Source organism: Amyelois transitella, chromosome 30 (assembly GCF_032362555.1).
Source record: "Amyelois transitella isolate CPQ chromosome 30, ilAmyTran1.1, whole genome shotgun sequence".
NCBI classification, from domain to species: domain Eukaryota; kingdom Metazoa; phylum Arthropoda; class Insecta; order Lepidoptera; family Pyralidae; genus Amyelois; species Amyelois transitella.
In genome coordinates this window covers 3,032,749-3,051,382 of record NC_083533.1, presented here as the reverse complement: position 1 = coordinate 3,051,382, position 18,634 = coordinate 3,032,749, and the positions used below count along the sequence as shown (strand labels likewise).

At 36.7% G+C, this 18,634-nt stretch overlaps 1 protein-coding gene across 1 annotated transcript in view; it reads left to right on the top strand.

Annotated features, from left to right (window-relative positions):
* Positions 1-1,655: 1,655 nt before the first annotated feature.
* The window catches only part of LOC106130984 (dynein axonemal intermediate chain 7), a 35,418-nt gene continuing 18,439 nt past the window's right edge, over positions 1,656-18,634 (top strand). The window contains exons 1-15 of the mRNA XM_060953019.1: positions 1,656-1,761; positions 3,370-3,413; positions 4,061-4,118; positions 4,601-4,704; positions 6,495-6,586; positions 7,900-8,033; positions 9,064-9,116; positions 10,159-10,296; positions 10,886-10,960; positions 11,703-11,902; positions 13,133-13,299; positions 14,242-14,377; positions 15,695-15,795; positions 16,475-16,550; positions 17,626-17,711. Of these exons, the coding sequence (XP_060809002.1) occupies positions 1,659-1,761; positions 3,370-3,413; positions 4,061-4,118; positions 4,601-4,704; positions 6,495-6,586; positions 7,900-8,033; positions 9,064-9,116; positions 10,159-10,296; positions 10,886-10,960; positions 11,703-11,902; positions 13,133-13,299; positions 14,242-14,377; positions 15,695-15,795; positions 16,475-16,550; positions 17,626-17,711 (1,567 nt within the window). The 5' untranslated portion in view covers positions 1,656-1,658. The remainder of the gene's footprint in view (positions 1,762-3,369; positions 3,414-4,060; positions 4,119-4,600; positions 4,705-6,494; positions 6,587-7,899; positions 8,034-9,063; positions 9,117-10,158; positions 10,297-10,885; positions 10,961-11,702; positions 11,903-13,132; positions 13,300-14,241; positions 14,378-15,694; positions 15,796-16,474; positions 16,551-17,625; positions 17,712-18,634) is intronic.

The window sequence follows — 18,634 nt, the reverse complement described above, 5'->3', positions numbered from 1 at the left end:
TTAACATTTTATTTTTTACAATCTGTTTACTTACCAATGTTACTTACTGAAAAATCACAATGACATATATGTAATTAAACGGACATTGACAAATTTCAAGTGTATACATTTGTTGATTAGGTTTTGGTGTATTGCAATTTTATAGATCAATTTTCATTATTTTTTAACAATTTACAACCGTCATGGCGAAGAAGGATAAGAAAAAGAAGGTTAGTCTCGTTAATATAACAATGCATAGGTACATAAATATGTTAAAAGCACGCCTGTTTATAATATGTTTTGTAACATTTAGTGTCCGCAATACTGAAACATTGTTACTTATTTACATACTACATACATACATATGGTCACGTCTATATCCCTTGCTGGGTAGACAGAGCCAACAGTCTTGAAAAGACTGAATGGCCACGTTCAGCTATTTGGCTTAATGATAGAATTGAGATTCAAATAGTGACAGGTTGCTAGCCCATCGCCTAAAAGAGAATCCCAAGGTTGTAAGCATATCCCTTAATCGCCTTTTACGACATCCATGGGAAAGAGATGGAGTGGTCCTATTCTTTTTTGTATTGGTGCCGGGAACCACACGGCACTACATACATACTATGTTTATTATATTTATACCCACCGCAGTCGCTTTTGTTTTTGTCAACAGAAAAGCGACTAAATAAATAGTTTTTTCTTTTAAGTTTTCGTTTTCGTTTTCATATATATATACGGGACAAATTATACAGATTGAGTTAGCCTCAAAGTAAGTTCGAGACTTGTGTTACGAGATACTAACTCAACGATACTATATTTTGTTTATAATAAATACTTATATAGATAAACATCCAACACCCAGGCCAGTCAGAGAAAGTTCTTTTCTCATCATGGACTGGCCGGGATTCGTACCCGGGACCTCCGGTGTCGCAGACAAGACACAGAGGCCGTCAAATAAGTCAGATTAAACTCTAACTTGCCATTTTTTTATGTTTCAGGATGAACAACCGCCAGGTGAGTTATTTAAACTGTTATTAAGATCAGGGTGTTATATAATAAGTATTTTCAAGATCGTTGGCTCTGTCTTTCCCACAAGGGATATAGACGTGATTATATACTTAAACACTGGACCAATATCCATTTAAATAAACTACTAACATAGGTTTAAGAACATTGTACTAACATTTGATATTATTATTATATATGTATATGTATTCAATGTACAGAATTTTTTTACTGTAGTAGATAGATAGATAGATAGGTAAAACTCTTTATTGCACCATAAGAGTAAAACATACAAAACGGCACAAAACAGACAGAGATGGTACAAAGGCGGACTCATCGCTAATGCAATCACTTCCAGTCAACCTGTTATATTATATATACATACATACATACTTACATATGGTCACGTCCATATCCCTTGCGGGGTAGACAGAGCCAACAGTCTTGAAAAGACTGAATGGCCACGTTCAGCTATTTGGCTTAACGATAGAATTGCCCATCGCCTAAAAATAAGAATCCCAAGTTTGTAAGCCTATCCCTTAGTCGCCTTTTACGACATCCATGGGAAAGAGATGGAGTGGTCCTATTCTTTTTTGGTATTGGTGCCGGGAACCACACGGCATATTATATATACATATAAATTAATTACAGAACCAGAAATAGTGGAGGTGCTCATGGAGACCACAGACCTTGAACCTGAGCCCGAGGAGGTCCAGTTCACGGACACGTCCTACACCAGCGCGTCCTTCGAGTCCCTTCCACCACCTCCCCCTGAAGGTAACTAAAGCCACTCGCGCGTTAGCAGATGTAATTGCTAAATTTCATACTTACCGACAAATCCCTGACCTCTTTCGCGAACTCTACAACCTGCTTAGTACCTCCGAGGTTCAGTTTTACTGCATACGGCAAAGGGTCGACGAATCTGAAAAATTATCAAAGGCGTCATTTCAGGAGCAAAAAATTAATTAGCATCTGCCCTCATGTTCCTCCCGGCTTTAGTCTCGGTTGCATCCTCGCCACTCTGGAGAGGAGCCCGGGGTGTGCCTTTGACCATGGATCTTGGATTGGGTGAGTCAGCTTTTTACACGAAGCGACTCCCGTCTGATCTCAGTAACCTTTGCAAGTAAACCTAACCCGTATTGGGTCTATGGTAACACATCCAGTTGCCTCAATGTGCAGGTTTCCTCGCGATGTTTTCCCTCGGCGTAAGAGCATCGGTTAGTATTTAAACTTTTGTAGGTACATTACTTCTCTCGTACTCATTAAGCTGTAGCGAAGATTTTATACCAGACTAGGTTAGGAAAACCTCAGATTTGACGATGATGACTCTAACATTGTATTTTTACTCCATAATGTGGAAAATAATGTGCCGTGTGGTTCACGGCACATATAGAAAAATAATAGAACTCACACTCCGTCTCTTTCCCATTAATGTCGTAAAGGCGACTAAAGGACAGGCTTACAAACTTAGTATTTCGTTTTTTTAGGCTATGGGCTAGCAACCTGTCACTATTAAAAATCTCATCTCTATAATTAAGCCAAATAGCTGAACGTGGCCTATCAGTCTCTTCAAGACTGTTGGCTCTGTCTACCCCACAAGGGATATAGACGTGACCATATGTATATATGTGGAAACATATTTGATATGTGATAATTAATAAATAAGACGGATTTCTTATCTGGGTTTAACGACAATCATCAATACTATTGAATGCCTATGAATACTTACTTATCAAAGAGCAGAATCACACGATTTATCGACTAAACATTTGCTATGGTAACTGTGGAAGGCGCATCATTCATGTTCTAGTGAAATTATACAAAACGATTGAATATTTACTTGCATATTAGTGAAAAGGTAAGATCAATATTGTTCTTTAAAATAATGATATATTATTTTCTCTTTTCTCTTTCTATTTTAATTTCACTCTCACATCATTTCACCAAAGGTGAAAATGGCTTAAAATTAAAACGAATTATTAGCTTTTGTATTAAATAAGTAATTCTACATACATACATACGTATGGTCACGTCTATATCCCTTGCGGGGAAGACAGAGCCAACAGTCTTAAAAAGACTGATAGGCCACGCTCAGCTATTTGGCTAAGTGATAGAATTGAGATTCAAATACTGACAGGTTGCTAACCCATCGCCTAAAAAAGAATCCCATGTTTGTAAGCCTCTCCCTTAGTCGCCGCTCACCGACGTCTGTTATAATCATGTGAGTATGCATATATACATACATACATAAAAACACGCCTTTTTCCCGAAGGGGTAGGCAGAGACTACATCATTCCACTTGCCACGATCTCTGCATACTATAATCTATCATGTAAATAAATTTTAATTAAATACCTCAGATGAAAGTTTGCTTATTTTTTGCAGAACCGAAAAAGAAAAAGAAAGGAAAAGGGAAGAAAGTCAGTGAGGTATGTTCTTAAGTCAGTTATTTGATAGGTATGTAATCATTATAACTGTAATTCAGTTATCATATTGGGTGTGATAAAAATCGATTATGTCCGTGCATTCGTCCACGATTTAGATTAAAGAGAATCTATATTTGAAAATTGACGTCCGTTGAAAAAGCTGCAGAGTAGTTTGCTCCGCCACTTCTTCTTCATTGGAAGCGGTAGTAGTTATAATTATGTTTAAGTTATGTGACGTCAATAAATAATACCTTTTGTCCAATTTTGAAAATAAATCTATTCAATTATTTATATTATGTTGATTTTGGTACCCAGAACTTTGAAGCCTGCTGACGTGAGGAGGCATTGTGCCGTGTCGTAAAAGGCGACTAAGGGATAGGCTTACAATCTTGGGATTCTTTTTTAGGCGATGATCTTGCAACCTGCCACTATTTGAATCTCAATTCTAACATTTGGCTTAACACATGACCTTTCAGTCAATTAAATACTGTTGACTTTGCCTTCCCTGCAAGGGATATAGACGTGACTGACGTGTATGTAAAAATAAATTATTACAACAATAGGCTATTAAAAATCTATCTAAAAATATTTTCAATAGCCTATTTTAAACGGTTTTTCAATAGATCTTGTTTTTTTTTTTTTTTTGACAGGTGCATATTATAAAGGATACCAGTGAACTGTTTCAATGGTCTGAAGAATCTATAGCTGGTTAGTCATCTATAGCAGCTTTTACCAGTATCTTGGCGAATTTACCGCCACCTACACGCGCGAGTTTAGCGCCACTTACACGCGCAAGTTTAGCGCCGCTTACACGCGCGAGTATAGCGCCACCTACACGCGCAAGTTTAGCGCTACCTACAAAAAAATACGGAGACTCAAACTCCTTGGCAACTATAGTTTTTACCGGGATGAAAACTTACTCTTAATTATATATACGCAAATTTCAAGAAGATTGGTTATGTAGATATAGTGTGAAGAGTAACAGACAAACTTATAATATTAGATTTGGATATTCAAATAAAAAACTTTCTTTTGAAATAAGCAGAACCTTTGTAATTTTGTTTCTTTTGTTTATCAGTCTCGATGTTTTCTGTGTACATAAATTAGTAAATAAATAAATAAATAAATAAAACTTGTATTGAGGTTTTTAAGGCACTACAAAATATGCTGCATACATTTTTTCTCTTCAGAGGAACAGCCGAAGGTTATTGAAGAAGAAGAAGCCCCCAAAAAGAAGAAGGGGAAGAAGGGAAAGAAGGAAAAAGAAAAGGAGGAAATACCAGAGTTTGAAAAGGTACGTATTCAATAATGAGAAATTAAATTCACTAATTAATTCAGGTACGGTTCGGGGTGAACCCTTATAAATATTGCTGTAATTTAGGAATACAAGTGATTAATTTTATTAGAATTAAATAGGCAACTTATAAAAAATATATAATTTATGAAATATTTTTCCACGACGGGAAAAAAATATGATTACAAAAAAAATCACAAATACTTTATTTATTGAATGTAAATTTTATTAAAAAAAAACCAAACACAAAAGTAATTATTTAAATAAGGATGTATTATTTTTCCTGATAATCCTTGCCTACTTTTTTAAATATTCTCTTGAAATCGTTTGTTTTTTTATGATTGAGTCCGTCCCCTCTTAAAGTTTGACATAACATGAAAAGATTTCGAAATAAATTTACGATGTAATACATCAAATTTTACTAATGTCATGATGTACATCACGCAAAACATGCATTACTTTATGCTCAGGGCTGGATTTGAAAATCTAGGAGTCAAAATAAGATTAAAGAGAGATTATTATTTTCCAGATAAAAAATTATAATCCCGTGTGTCCCCAGAGCCTTATTTATAAATTTTACAAAACAATAACTGAAGCTTAGTCAAACCCTATGTATTATAGAACAAGAATATTTGAATCTCAATTCTATCATTAATCCAAACAGCTGAGCGTGGCCTATCAGTCTTTCAAGGCTTATTTTACCTCGCAAAGGATAAAGACGTATTTATGCCATAATTATGTTTATTTTTTTTATTATATTATAGTAAAACATTATTTCTCTACTCCTATTTTTGTTTAAATTCTATAACGAAATTACAAAAACTCTATTAAATTAATTAATCAAAATTATTATTTTAATATTAAAATAGCATTTTTTGTATATTCTTACATACTTTAAGTTTTTTCAATTAAAATTCACGTAGTTTTTGATCAAATAACTGAGAATTTTAAATATACACTGCAATGATCAAATCGAGTAAAAAAATTATCAATATTTTTTTTTAATTTTCTCATTTAAAAATAAATACCTTCTTCTTCAAATGTCAGTGAAAGAAGATTACTATCTTAAATTTATTCTTTCATTATCAGACATTGTTCTTGCCCAAATCCGGCCCTGGTTTTTCATACACATGATTATGATTATTTACGAATATTTATTTTTCAGTAGCACAGATTGTTTTGTGGAGTAAACCTTCCGGTTTATAATTATTTGAGTTAACTTATTGATATTTTTGCTGATCATGAGATAAGTGTTTATTTAAATTAAAAAAAAAATACTTAAAGAAAATTAAGTTGTGTACTTTTCTTTGCAACGCAGATATGTAAAAACTTTAACAAATTTTAATATGAATAAAGAAAAGGTAAAGAAGGTTATACACCTTCTTTACCAAAAATATATTTTATTTTAAAAAACGTAAATGTATTATCTATTTCTAATACAATTAAAAGTTTTCAAAATCAAAAAAAGATGTTATGAGCTTTCATATTTTTTTTATAAGTAATCCTTATGTAAAATTTATATAGTTAGTAAAATTATCGAGCTGAATAAAATTTCCCTACAAGTATACACAATTAAAATTATTAATTAAGTACATCGTTATTGAAAACCATAGAATTATCATTCCTTTTAGGTTTAGGTTTAGGATTTCAGGTCAGGCTAATAATACCTAATCCAAAACTTCGGCTATTAAAAATAAAAATATCGTTCTAGAAAATCAATCTTCGATCAACAATAAATAAATATACAATCAAAACAAAAAAATCTAACCTTAGAGTTTACCAATTCGCAGCCAAAGAACTGGAAGAAAATGAACAGAAAAGAAAGAGAGGCATGGATGGTGCAGAGGATAGAAGACTGGAGGGCGGAGAAGGAGGCGGAGAAGTTAGTCCCCACCCTTGTTCCCCTATTCCATCCTCATTCCCATAGAATTGTATTTCCACTTGTAAATTGACGTGCGGTGTAAATTATGCAGTGTAGTGTGTTCCGCCGCCTCTTCTACACTTGCTCTTTGGACCCGGTAGCTTACTTAAATTTGAAACTTAGATCTTAAACAATTCTTTCCAAGCGTATGTAGTCGATGGCTGACCAGAGATGAGTTTTACGATAATATGTTCTTTAGATTTTTATGTAGACTGTTGTTGGAATCAAGGTATTTAAAAAAAATATAGTAAGTTAAAGGTAATTGACGGCCTCTGTGGCGCAGCGGTAGTACGCTTGTCTGTGACACCGCAGGTCCCGGGTTCGAATCCCGGCCAGGGCGTGATGAGAAAATAACTTTTTCTGATTGGCCTGGGTCTTGGATGTTTATCTATATAAGTATTTAATATTAAATATACTATCGTTGAGTTAGAATCTCGTAACACAAATCTCGAACTTACTTCGAGGCTAACTCAATCTGTGTAATTTGTCCCGAATGTATTTATATTTACTTAAGTGAGTTAAGGTTAGTGTGGTATTAAATTCTTCATAAATAGTTATTGTTGAATTTTTAGAGATTAATGTTTCTTTTTTTATTCCATTAGAGTTTTGTATCAGTGAGGATCTGTAATTGACCATTTGTTTTACACACGTGGCGCTATTATTGTAAACGGTTGTCGGTCTTCCAGATAAATAAATAAATATATTTTTTGTTTATAAGCCTAAACAAAAAAACAAAAAAAGGCTAGGCTTATAAACTTAGGATTCTTCTTTTAGGCGATGGGCTAGCAACCTGTCACTATTTGAATCCCGGTTCTATCATTAAGCCAAATAGCTGAACGTGGCCATTCAGTCTTTTCAAGACTGTTGGCTCTGTCTACCCCGCAAGGGATATAGACGTGATCATATGTATGTATGTATGTATGTATATTTTTTGTTTGTCTGTTTGTAAACACTTTATTGTATATAAAAAAATTACGGAAATACATAGTATGACAAAAACAATACACAATTTGGTTGACTGGAAGAAATCATAATTGGGATAAATCCGCCATTGTACATATACATACTTCTAAATTCAACAGTCTTGTAATTTGTTATATTTCTTTTTATGTACAATTCTTTATTGTATTGCTTACAAACAAACAGAACACAACGGCGGACTTATCCCTAGTAGGGTCTTCTTCATCAGTCAGACGCAACTGGATATATTCTAGAGAACGAATAATATTATTATAATCTGTAATCATTCGTTCTTTGCTTCACTCAATTCACAGACAAGCAATCCTGGCGGGTGCTAAGGAGAAGCGGGCGGCCGCTGCCAGGGAGCGGGCCGAGCTGATGGCGAAGGACAATGAGGAGCAGGAGATCAGGAGAGACATACTCCAGAAGGCTTGCAACTTGTTCCGCAGTAAGTTATAAATAAATATATAAATATATACGGGACAAATTACACAGATTGAGTTAGCCTCGAAGTAAGTGCGAGACTTGTGTTACGAGATGCTAACTCGACGATACTATATTTTATAATAAATACTTATATAAATAAACATCCAAGACCCAGGACAATCAGAAAAGTTCTTTTCTTATCATGCCCAGGCCGGGATTCGAACCCGTACTACCGCTGCGCCACAGAGGCCGTCAAGTCAAGTTGACCTCATTAGCACTGGTCATAAAGGCATCAAATTTCAGGGATGGAATATACATTTTCTATTGGTGCCGCGTGGTTCCCGGCACGGAAAAAAGAATAGGACTACTACATTTCTTTGCCATGGATATCGTAAAAGGAGACTTAGGGATAGGCTTATAAATTTAGGATTCTTCTTTTACGCGATGGGTTGGCAACCTGTCACTTTTTTAATCTCAGTTTTTTTATTAATCCAAATAGCTAAACGTGACCTCTCAGTATTTTAAAGAAACATACATACTAACATATAGTCACGGCTTTATCCCACACGGGGTAGACAGAGCCAAAAATCTTGAAACAAATCAATTAAAGAAACTGAAGCTTTTAAAAAGAAACTGAAGGGTCACGTTTAGCTACTCGTATGTACAGATCAATGGGGAATTGTGATTTGGGATTCACTACAATGCCACAATCCATACCTACCTACTTCCATACTTACTTAGCAAAGCCTCAAGACAAAAGTCGAGTGGGCATAGTATGAAGCTTGTTAAAGGCGTCCCTGAAGTAAAAAGGAATGAACGAGATGACGGCATAGGAAGGGACAATGAATAACAAGAGATAAGAAGGGATATCAATACTCTATATAGCTTACAACTTGTTGCATGGAAATCCTGATCTGAAAGGCATCTTTCATGGACAGACCATGAAAATCATGATTATAAAAGTATAAAATGCTATTTTTTTCTGTCTTTTCCAATGAAAGTTTTCTATCGATAATATTGGTTTTGATAATATTGTATTTTATTTATTGCAGAATTCGAAATGCAGAAATTCGAATACCTCAACAAGAAACAGTTGGATGCAGAGGTTAGTTAAAGTATTCAGCATCATTTGATTGGTTGATATCAAAATTAAACTCAAACTCGTTAAGTAGAAGACATGAAACTGTAATACAAATTAAAAATACGATTTTGCTTCAAAATCGTCCTTCACGATTTGAATGTGTAGATGTCAAAATTTTTAAATTTTCAGGCGTTCATAATTAATTCTTACTGTACCTTACGTTTGTAGAAAAGGAATCGTTTTATAAGTACCTACGAGTATAATTAAATCTTAAATCTTGATAACAACTAAATGCTTGGACTTTCCAGTGAGTAATCTAAAGATACTCGTGATGGGGAATGACCCGATAATTCCTTTAAAGGTTAACAAATCTAAGACACTTTTAAGTACAATTATTAAGTTAAATATTTAGGTAATCATTCTTTTTCCTGTTCCAGAACGTTCGTTGTTACTCGACATAGTCTTTGGTTATAGATTTATCAACATCATCATCATGAATTAATAACGTGTGGTTCCTGGCACCAATAAAAAAAAAGAATAGGACCACTCCGTCTTATTCCCACGGATGTCGTAAAACGCGACTAAGGGATAAGCTTACAAACTCTGGATTCTTCTCAAAGGCGACGGGCTAGCAATCTGTCACTATTTGAATCTCAATTCTATCACTAAGCCAAACAGCTGAACGTGGCCTATCAGTCTCTCATGACTGTTGACTCTATCTACCCCGCAAGGGATGTAGACGTGATTATATATATGTATGTATAAATCAATAATGAATTAATGTTTTGATGATATCATTTTTAGTGGCAACAATACCTACATTATATGTATGTGATATGTTTAAATCAATAATGCATACATACATACATATCATCACGTCTATATCCCTTACGGGGTAGACAGAGCCAACAGTCTTGGAAAGACTGATAGGCCACGTTCAGCTGTTTGGCTTAATGATAGAATTGAGATTCAAATAGTGACAGGTTGCTAGCCTGTCGCCTAAAAAAGAATCCCAAGTTTGTAAGCCTAATGTAAATCAATAATGTTTTGATGATAACATTTCTAGTGGCAACAATACCTCCGCTGTGACGGCCTTCCGGACGCCCGGGTGGTCACCCAGATGAACACGTACCTCCACATTTGGCAGAACCAGGGGAAGTGTGATGATAACGAGCTGGAGAAGCGGTGCGTTGAGGCTCTGCCGGTAAGTGGTTGGGCATAATAAAAAAAAAAAATCAAAAATGTTTTATTTTCTGTAACAGTTAACATGGGGGAGTGTGCTCAAAAGGCTGGCAGCGTTGTCATTTTGAATGGCAATGCAGATTCTCGGAGCAAGATAATTTACAGCCGTCCAGTCACGAGATACCTCAATCAGCTTTTTCGACAATTGTCGGAAAAGCTGATGGGATCCAAAAGTTTGTACCCCAAAAGGTTCAAATATATAGGTATTATCGATACCTACATATTTGCGCCTCATAATTAATTTGTCTCATAATTCATGTGAGAGTGTGAATGAAGAGTTATGAATGTGGATGAAGCGAAGGAAGTATGCAGAGATTGTGGCAAGTGGAAAGAGGTAGTCTCTGCCTACCCCTCCGGGAAAGAGGCGTAATTTTATGTATGTATGTTCATGTGAGACACTATATATATAGTATGCAGTTTGTAAATTATCTTACGTCAAGGGTTGGCTGGAAGACCATTCCGCTAGAAGTCCAAATAATAAATTTGTGATTTTGTGATGTTACGGTTACACTGTTTCTGTTAGTAGAATTATCTTCTTTTATTGGTTATAGATGCTGGAAATGTTAGAAGAATTCGTCGCTAACTCGCGACAGTATACGGCTTTGCAAGCACAGGGCTACAATGAGGTATGGTCATCATCATCTTCTTCTTCTTCGTCGAAGGTCATTACCTTTTCCCACTTTCTACGTGGGGTCGGCACAGTATGTTAGTTTTTTCCAATTACTTCTGTCAATTGCCATCTCACTGGTCACTCCCTCTCTCCTCATACTATCCTTTACGCCATCCATCCACCTCTTTTTTTGGTCTTCCCCTATTTCTAAAACCTTTCACTTCCATATTTAAGGCTCTTTTAGTAACATGATCTTACTCTCTTCTCACGATGTGTCCGCACCAACCCAGCTTATTACCATTAATCTTTTCACATTATTATTATTATTTTCTTCATATCAAATGCTATTGTTTCAACTTCCTCCAATGTCTTCTTTTTCATTTAAATCGGTCCTGCTTACCAATTTTCAACATTGACATTTTCATTCTCCTGTTGTTACCCGGTACCGATATAAAACAGAATAGGACCACTCCATCTCTTTCCCATGGATGTCGTAAAAGGCGAAGGGATAGGCTTATAAACTTGAGATTCTTCTTTAAGGCGATTGGCTAGCAACCTGTCACTATTAGAATCTCAATTTTGTAAGCCTATCCCTTAGTCGCCTTTTACGACATCCATGGGAAAGAGATGGAGTGGTCCTATTCATTTTTGTATTGGTGACGGGAACCACACGGCAACGTAATGACAATGAACTACCTGTCTAAAATGTCGGTCAATACATTAAGAGTCTGGGTTAAATTTAATCGGTCTGCCCGCAGGTACGTTTAGCGCTCAGGGAGCAGCTGTCACTAGCCATACAACTAGCATCGTACACCATACTGAGAAATATGGAGAAAAGCCTCAAGTTCCACTCAATCAAGCTGGCGACATACGAGAGGGAGTTCAAAGGATTGAGGCTGAACATCTGGGTGGCGGTGAGAATGCCTACGAGGAAACCGAAGCCGGTTGAACCTGAACCGTATGTATTACCGACAGGGATGGGATTACAAACTTGTGTTTCTTCTTTTAAGCAACCTGTCACTAATTGAATCTCAATTCTATCATTAATATCAGGATATAACAACTCGGTGATGTGATGAGAAATACGATAACTAGGTTATATTATTAGCTAGGCGCCGTGTGGTTCCCGGCACCAATAGAAAAAAGAATAGGACCACTCCATCTCGTTCCCACGGATGTCGTAAAAGGCGACTGCGGGGTAGGCTTATAAACTTGGGATTCATTTTAAGGCGATGGGCTATCAACCTGTCCCTAGTTGAATCTCAATTCTATCGGTAAACCAAATAGCTGAACGTGGCCATTCAGTCTTTTCAAGACTGCTACCCCTACAGGCTCTGTCTACCCCGCAAGGGATATGGACGTGACCGTATGTATGTATGCTAACAGTCTTGAAAAAACTGTGAGGCCACGTTCAGCTGTATGGCTTGATGATAGAATTGAGATTCAAATAGTGACAGGTTGGTAGCCTAAAATAAGAATCCCAAGTGTTAGCTTTTCCCTTGATCGACTTTTACAATCTGCATGAGAGGAGACTATAGAGCTACTAGACCAGCATGGATGACAAGTTTACTAAAGTCATGTACATTAAATATTGTCACTTTGAACTCAACAACTAAGTATGATATTTCATGAAAGGAATGTGAATTTGTATTACATACTGTACCATCAGGATATACCCGTAACAACTCGATGATGAGAAATACGATAACTGGGTTATATTATTAGCTAGGCGCCGTGTGGATCCCGGCACCAATAGAAAATAGAATAGGACCACTCCATCTCACCCATGGATGTCGTAAAAGACGACTAAGGGGTAGGCTTATAAACTTGGGATTCTTCTCTTAGGCGATGGGCTAGCAACCTGTCACTATTTGAATCAAAAAATAATAAATAAATAAATGCATAAAAAAACGCTGCGCAGGAATCCCAGCGTACGTAAACTATCGATTATGTACTTCGACGACCTTATGAAGTTAGGTTGCCTTCCGGTTAGCCTCGAAGCAAGTTCGAGAAATACTTTTATATAGATAAACATCCAAGACCCAGGCCAAGTTCTTTTCTCATCATGCCCTGACCGGGATTCGAACCCGGGCCCTCCGGTGTCACAGACAAGCGTACTACCGCTGCGCCACAGAGGCCGTCAAGTCAGTCTTTTCTTTAATAAGGTTGTACCTATTACTATATTCAGGGAACCAGTGGAACTGACCTTCCCAGCCATCCACGTGTCAGTGAAGCTGCCCAAGATAATAGACGGCAGTTGTGTGTGCGTACGCGCAGCTCGCTCCATGCTGGACCTGCACAGTGAGAGCTCGAGGACCTTCGCCCTGGCAGCTGAACTGCCAAACAGATTCGAAGGTATGTTCAGATTCGAAGGTATGTTCAGATTCTAAGGTATGTTCAGATTCGAAGGCATGTTCAGATTCGAAGGTATGTTCAGATTTGAAGGTATGTTCAGATTCGAAGGTATGTTCAGATTCGAAGGTATGTTCAGATTCGAAGGTAGGTATGTTCAGATTCGAAGGTATGTACAGATTCAAAGGTATGATCGTATTTGATAAAAACCAAAAATTTGACTGCATACCGCAGAAACCCAGTATATTTAAAGTTGTATTTCTTGTCGTCGTCATAAAATATCGTGAAAACATACATACATATAATCACGTCTATATTCCTTGCTGGGTAGACAGAGCCAACGGTCTTAAAAAGACTGATAGGCCACGTTCTGCTGTTTGGCTTCATGATAGAATTGAGATTCGAATAGTGACAGGTTGCTAGCCCATCGCCTAAAAGATGAATCCCAAGTTTATAAGCCTACTCCATAGTCGCTTTTTACGACATCCGTGGCAACGAGATGGAGTGGTCCTATTCTTTTTTTTTATAAGTGCCGGGATGGTTCCCGGCACTTATATTTTAAGGGAACTTAATGTAAAGCAAAAACGCAATCAAGAATAGGTACCTAATGCTAAAAGCACAAATAGCTGAACGTGACCTATCAGTCTTTCCAAGACTGTTGGCTCTGTCCACCCGCAAGGGATATAGATGTGACCATATGTATGTATATGTGCATGTGGAAAGATGTACTCTCTGCCTACCCCTCCGGGAAAGAGGCGTGATTTTATGTTATGGAATAGAATAGATTTATTTTCAAAATTGGATACAAGGTATCACTTATTGACGTCACATAACTTAAATCTAATCATAACTACTACCGCTTCCAAAGCGCATGTGTAGAAGAAGCGGCGGAACAAATTACACTGCTATGTTATGTTATATGTGCTAAAAGCACTATTGTTTCAGATTTGTTTATATTCAACGTTAAAGAGCACGTGGCCACGTATAAACTGAAGAAGGAACAAGACGAAACAAGAAGTAAATTCTTTGCCGAGATCAGAGTCAAGGTCAGGGAGTTGGAGAACTTCCTCAAATCGAACCCGTAAGTTATTCTTATTGGCTGTAGGAAGTATAGTTATTTATTCCTACAGAAGACGGCCTCTGTGGCGCAGCGGTAGTACGCTTGTCTGTGTCACCGGAGGTCCCGGGTTCGAATCCCGGCCAGGGCATGATGAGAAGAGAACATTTTCTGATTGGCCTGGATCTTGGATGTTTATCTATATAAGTATTTATTATAAAATGTAGTATCGTTGAGTTAGTATCTCGTAACACAAGTCTAGAACTTACTTCAAGGCTAACTCAATCAGTGTAATTTGTCCCGTATATATTTATATTTATTTATTTATAGAAGATAGTAGGAGAAAAGGGGAGAAAATAAATCAGTTTAAAATGTCTATATTATTCAACGTATAAATTCAGAATATCTAACAATAAAAAATATATTTGACATATCGTCGGGGATAGTTCAAATCCGCGTAACTAGCATTGGATAATTCCGCGTATATGACAAATGTAGCCATTTTAAGTTTTCGCGGGAAATTCACGCAAAATCTTGATAGGCTGCCACCGACTTAAAACTAGGTCATTTCGACCAAGAGATAGAACACATTACAAATTACTTTTTGTGTAAAAATGAGTTTAAAATTAATTGAAGTAATAAAGTTATTAAGTTTTAACCTTCCCCTGTAAAACTGGATCTATTGCAGATACGCACCTTTTACGTATGGTAGATTCGCGGATTTGCACTATCCCCGCCGATATCTCTAATAAACAACATCATGGCAACCGTTGCTATGGCGTTTACCAAAAAGGTTGCCTACATTAGCGTTGGTGCCGGTCACACCCTTGACTCTCTGGTCTGCATAGGAGCGTGGGGTGCGGTTTTGACCATGATGATGTGATGACATTGGGTAAACTAGGTGTTAACAAAAGCTAAGTGAAAATAATGAAGATTTCACTCAGTTTTTGGTCAAGATTTTATTTTACCAACTTTCATATATACACACATACATACATATGGTCACGTCTATATCTCTTGTGGGGTAGACAGAGCCCACAGTCTTGAAAAGACTGATAGGCTTAGCTATTTGGCTTAATAATAGAATTGAGATTCAAATAGTGACAGGTTGCAAGCCCAACGCCTAAAAAAGAATCCCAAGTTTGCAAGCCTATCCCTTAGTCGCCTTTTACCACATCGATGGGAAAGAGATGGAGTGGTTTTATTCTTTTTTTGTATTGGTGCCGGGAACCACACGGCACTGCCGGGAACCACACGGCACAATAAACGAATAACAATGGGACAAATTAAATATTTTCAAATTTAATTTCGTCTCATATTTGACTTTTTTAATTTACTCAGGTACACGAAGAATGAAAAGGAGAAAGAAGATTTGGACAATCTGAACATGATGGAGCCTCAAAATCTACCAGATCCTAGAACACACATCGCGGAGCAAAATGGTAAGAACATCAATAAAAGTCGGATACATACATACATATAATCACGTCTATATCCCTTGCAGGGTAGACAGAGCCAACTTTTCTTGAAAAGATTGATAGGCCACATTCAGCTATCCGGCTTTGAGATACAATTGAGATAATAAAAGTCGGATGATTGTATTAATGGTGGTAAAAATGAGACAAGATGCTGACATTTTTAATAGTAATTATTTAAAATGTTCTTTTCATACATATATTAGATGAAACTATATGATATATATAAATAGCAACAGCAGAAAGTAATGAGTGTCTTGATAACTAAGTATTGTTTGAACTCTATAAATACATACATGCATACATAAAGAAAGAGGCGTGATTTTATGTATGTATGTATGTATGCCTACATAAAATCCCGCCTCTTTCCCGGAGGGGTAAGCAGAGACCACCTCTTTCCACTTGCCACGAGACCTGCATACTTCCTTCGCTTCATCCACATTCATAACTCTCTTCATGCAAGCTCGGCGGTTTCGGGTACTTTTGACCTGACCCTTTACCAGGACGTCCTTAAATAACTGTAATATACCCCATGTTTTGAATTCAGATGATTTAAAATCTGAAACTCTTGTTAACCCCGGGGTAGGAAAGGAAAAATAGGAAAGTTAGCTTTAAATATTTTTATGCATTTAAAAATTTATTTCAGAATTGGCCATGACGAAATATCTGAAAACTTGCATGACGCGAACGAGAGCTGGTGAAATAAACCTCAGGAAATACAGGTTATATATATATATGTATATATATGTATATACATATTTTTAAACACAATACAGGTAGTTTCTCGAAGAGCTGATGGCAGATGGGACCTGAAAGTTCTCGAGTGGGATATTATAAAGCTGAAGAGTTTGTTTGAACGCGCTAATCTCAGGAATTCTATTCTCGTGCCGTGAGGTTCCCGGCACCAATAGAAAAAAAGAATAGCACCACTCCCATCTCTCTCCCGTGGATGTCGTAAAAGGCGACTAAGGGCTAGGCTTACAAACTTGGGATTCTTCTTTTAGGCGATGGGCTGGCAACCAAGTTGTCACTATTTGAATCTCAATTCTATCTTAAAGCCAAATAGCTGACCGTGGCCTATCAGTCTTTACAAGACTGTTGGCTCTGTCTACCCCGCAAGGGATATAGACGTGATAATATGTATATGTATCTCAGGAACTAAGTACTGGTTCGAATTGAAAAATTATTTTTGTGTTTAGACCATTTATCGACGAAGACATTAGGCTATATAACATCACGCTGCAACTATAAGGAGCGAAGAAATAATGGAAAATGTGAAAAAAAAACGGGGAAAATTATTCCTCCTTGAGGGCTTCAATGATGCCCTAAATAACTATTCCACGCGGCGAAGTCTCGGGCACAGCTAGTAGATAGATAAAAGCTTTATTCAATACCACAAGACATTTGTTGTTTGCAAACATAAATTAACAGTAATAACAAAAGTGAATGTGCATTGTGTAGTAATGATGACAGGTAGTTTACGACAAACGGTTCCTCGTAGTACTTACTCGGTTAACTCGATGGGATTTCCTTTTATCGGGTTTTTATACTAAGTAAAAACACACTTACATACATACATATGGTCACGTCTATATCCCTTGCGGGGTAGACAGAGCCAAAAGTCTTGAAAAGACTGAATGGCCACGTTCAGCTTACACACTTACTATATCTGTATTCTGGCTTAAAAAGTATCTGATATATCCCTGAAACTGGAACTTTGAAAGGATCCTTCTACGAGGATGAATAGGGTTAGTATTTATCTAATTCGACTAACAAATTGTTATGTTTCTCTTTCAGGATATGCGGAGGAGTTCTCTACTTAGATTTGCTGATGACGCCGCCTCAGCCGAAACGACTCAGAGGAGATATAATTCTTACAACATGTAAGTACATGTTCGAAATTATTTATTCATGTTATTATGTAGCCAACGTCATCATGTTATTATGTTGGACTTTTGAGAGGATGTGAACATTTCGAACATATCTATACTAATATTATAAAGCTGAAGAGTTTGTTTGTTTGAACGCGCTAATCTCAGAAACAACTGGTTCGAATTGAAAAATTATTTTTGTGTTGAATAGACCATTTATCGAGGAAGGCTTAAGGCTATATAACATAGGTATATCACGCTGCAACTTTTAGGAGCGAAGAAATAATGGAAAATGTGAAAAAAAAAACGGGGATAATTATTTATCCTCGAGGGCTTCAATGATGCCCAAAATAACTATTCCACGCGGACGAAGTCGCGGCCACAGCTAGTAAGTAATAATTGTCATATCTTTCGGTTTCACAACATTGGTCGACGTCAAATTAATTACTTGAAACTATGTAAGTTTAATGCAACTTTCAAAGCTTTAGCGCAGAAGAAGCGGTAACAAACTGCACTGCAAACATTTCTTCAATAACTTTACTAAGTGCCACTTAAGAATATGAATCCTACTAATATTATAAATGCGAAAGTTTGTGAGTATGTCAGGATGTCAGTTTGGATGTTTGTTACTGTTTCACGTAAAAACTTCTCAACCGATTACGATGAAATTTGGTATGTACTTAGCTGAAGACGCAGAATAACATATAGGCTACTTTTTATCCCGGAGTTCCCGAGGGAATGATAGGATTTCCATGCGGACGAAGTCGCGGGCGGCCTCTAGTTTCTTATAAAACTGTGACCTGGTTTATGTTAACTTTTTAATCACCCATCATAAGATAAGACAGATGTGTCTTATCAAATGCTGTTCTGGTAGTGAAAAAAAAACTGAAAGTTTGTTTTTAGTGCCAGCTTCTTCTATTCCGGCGCTGATAAAT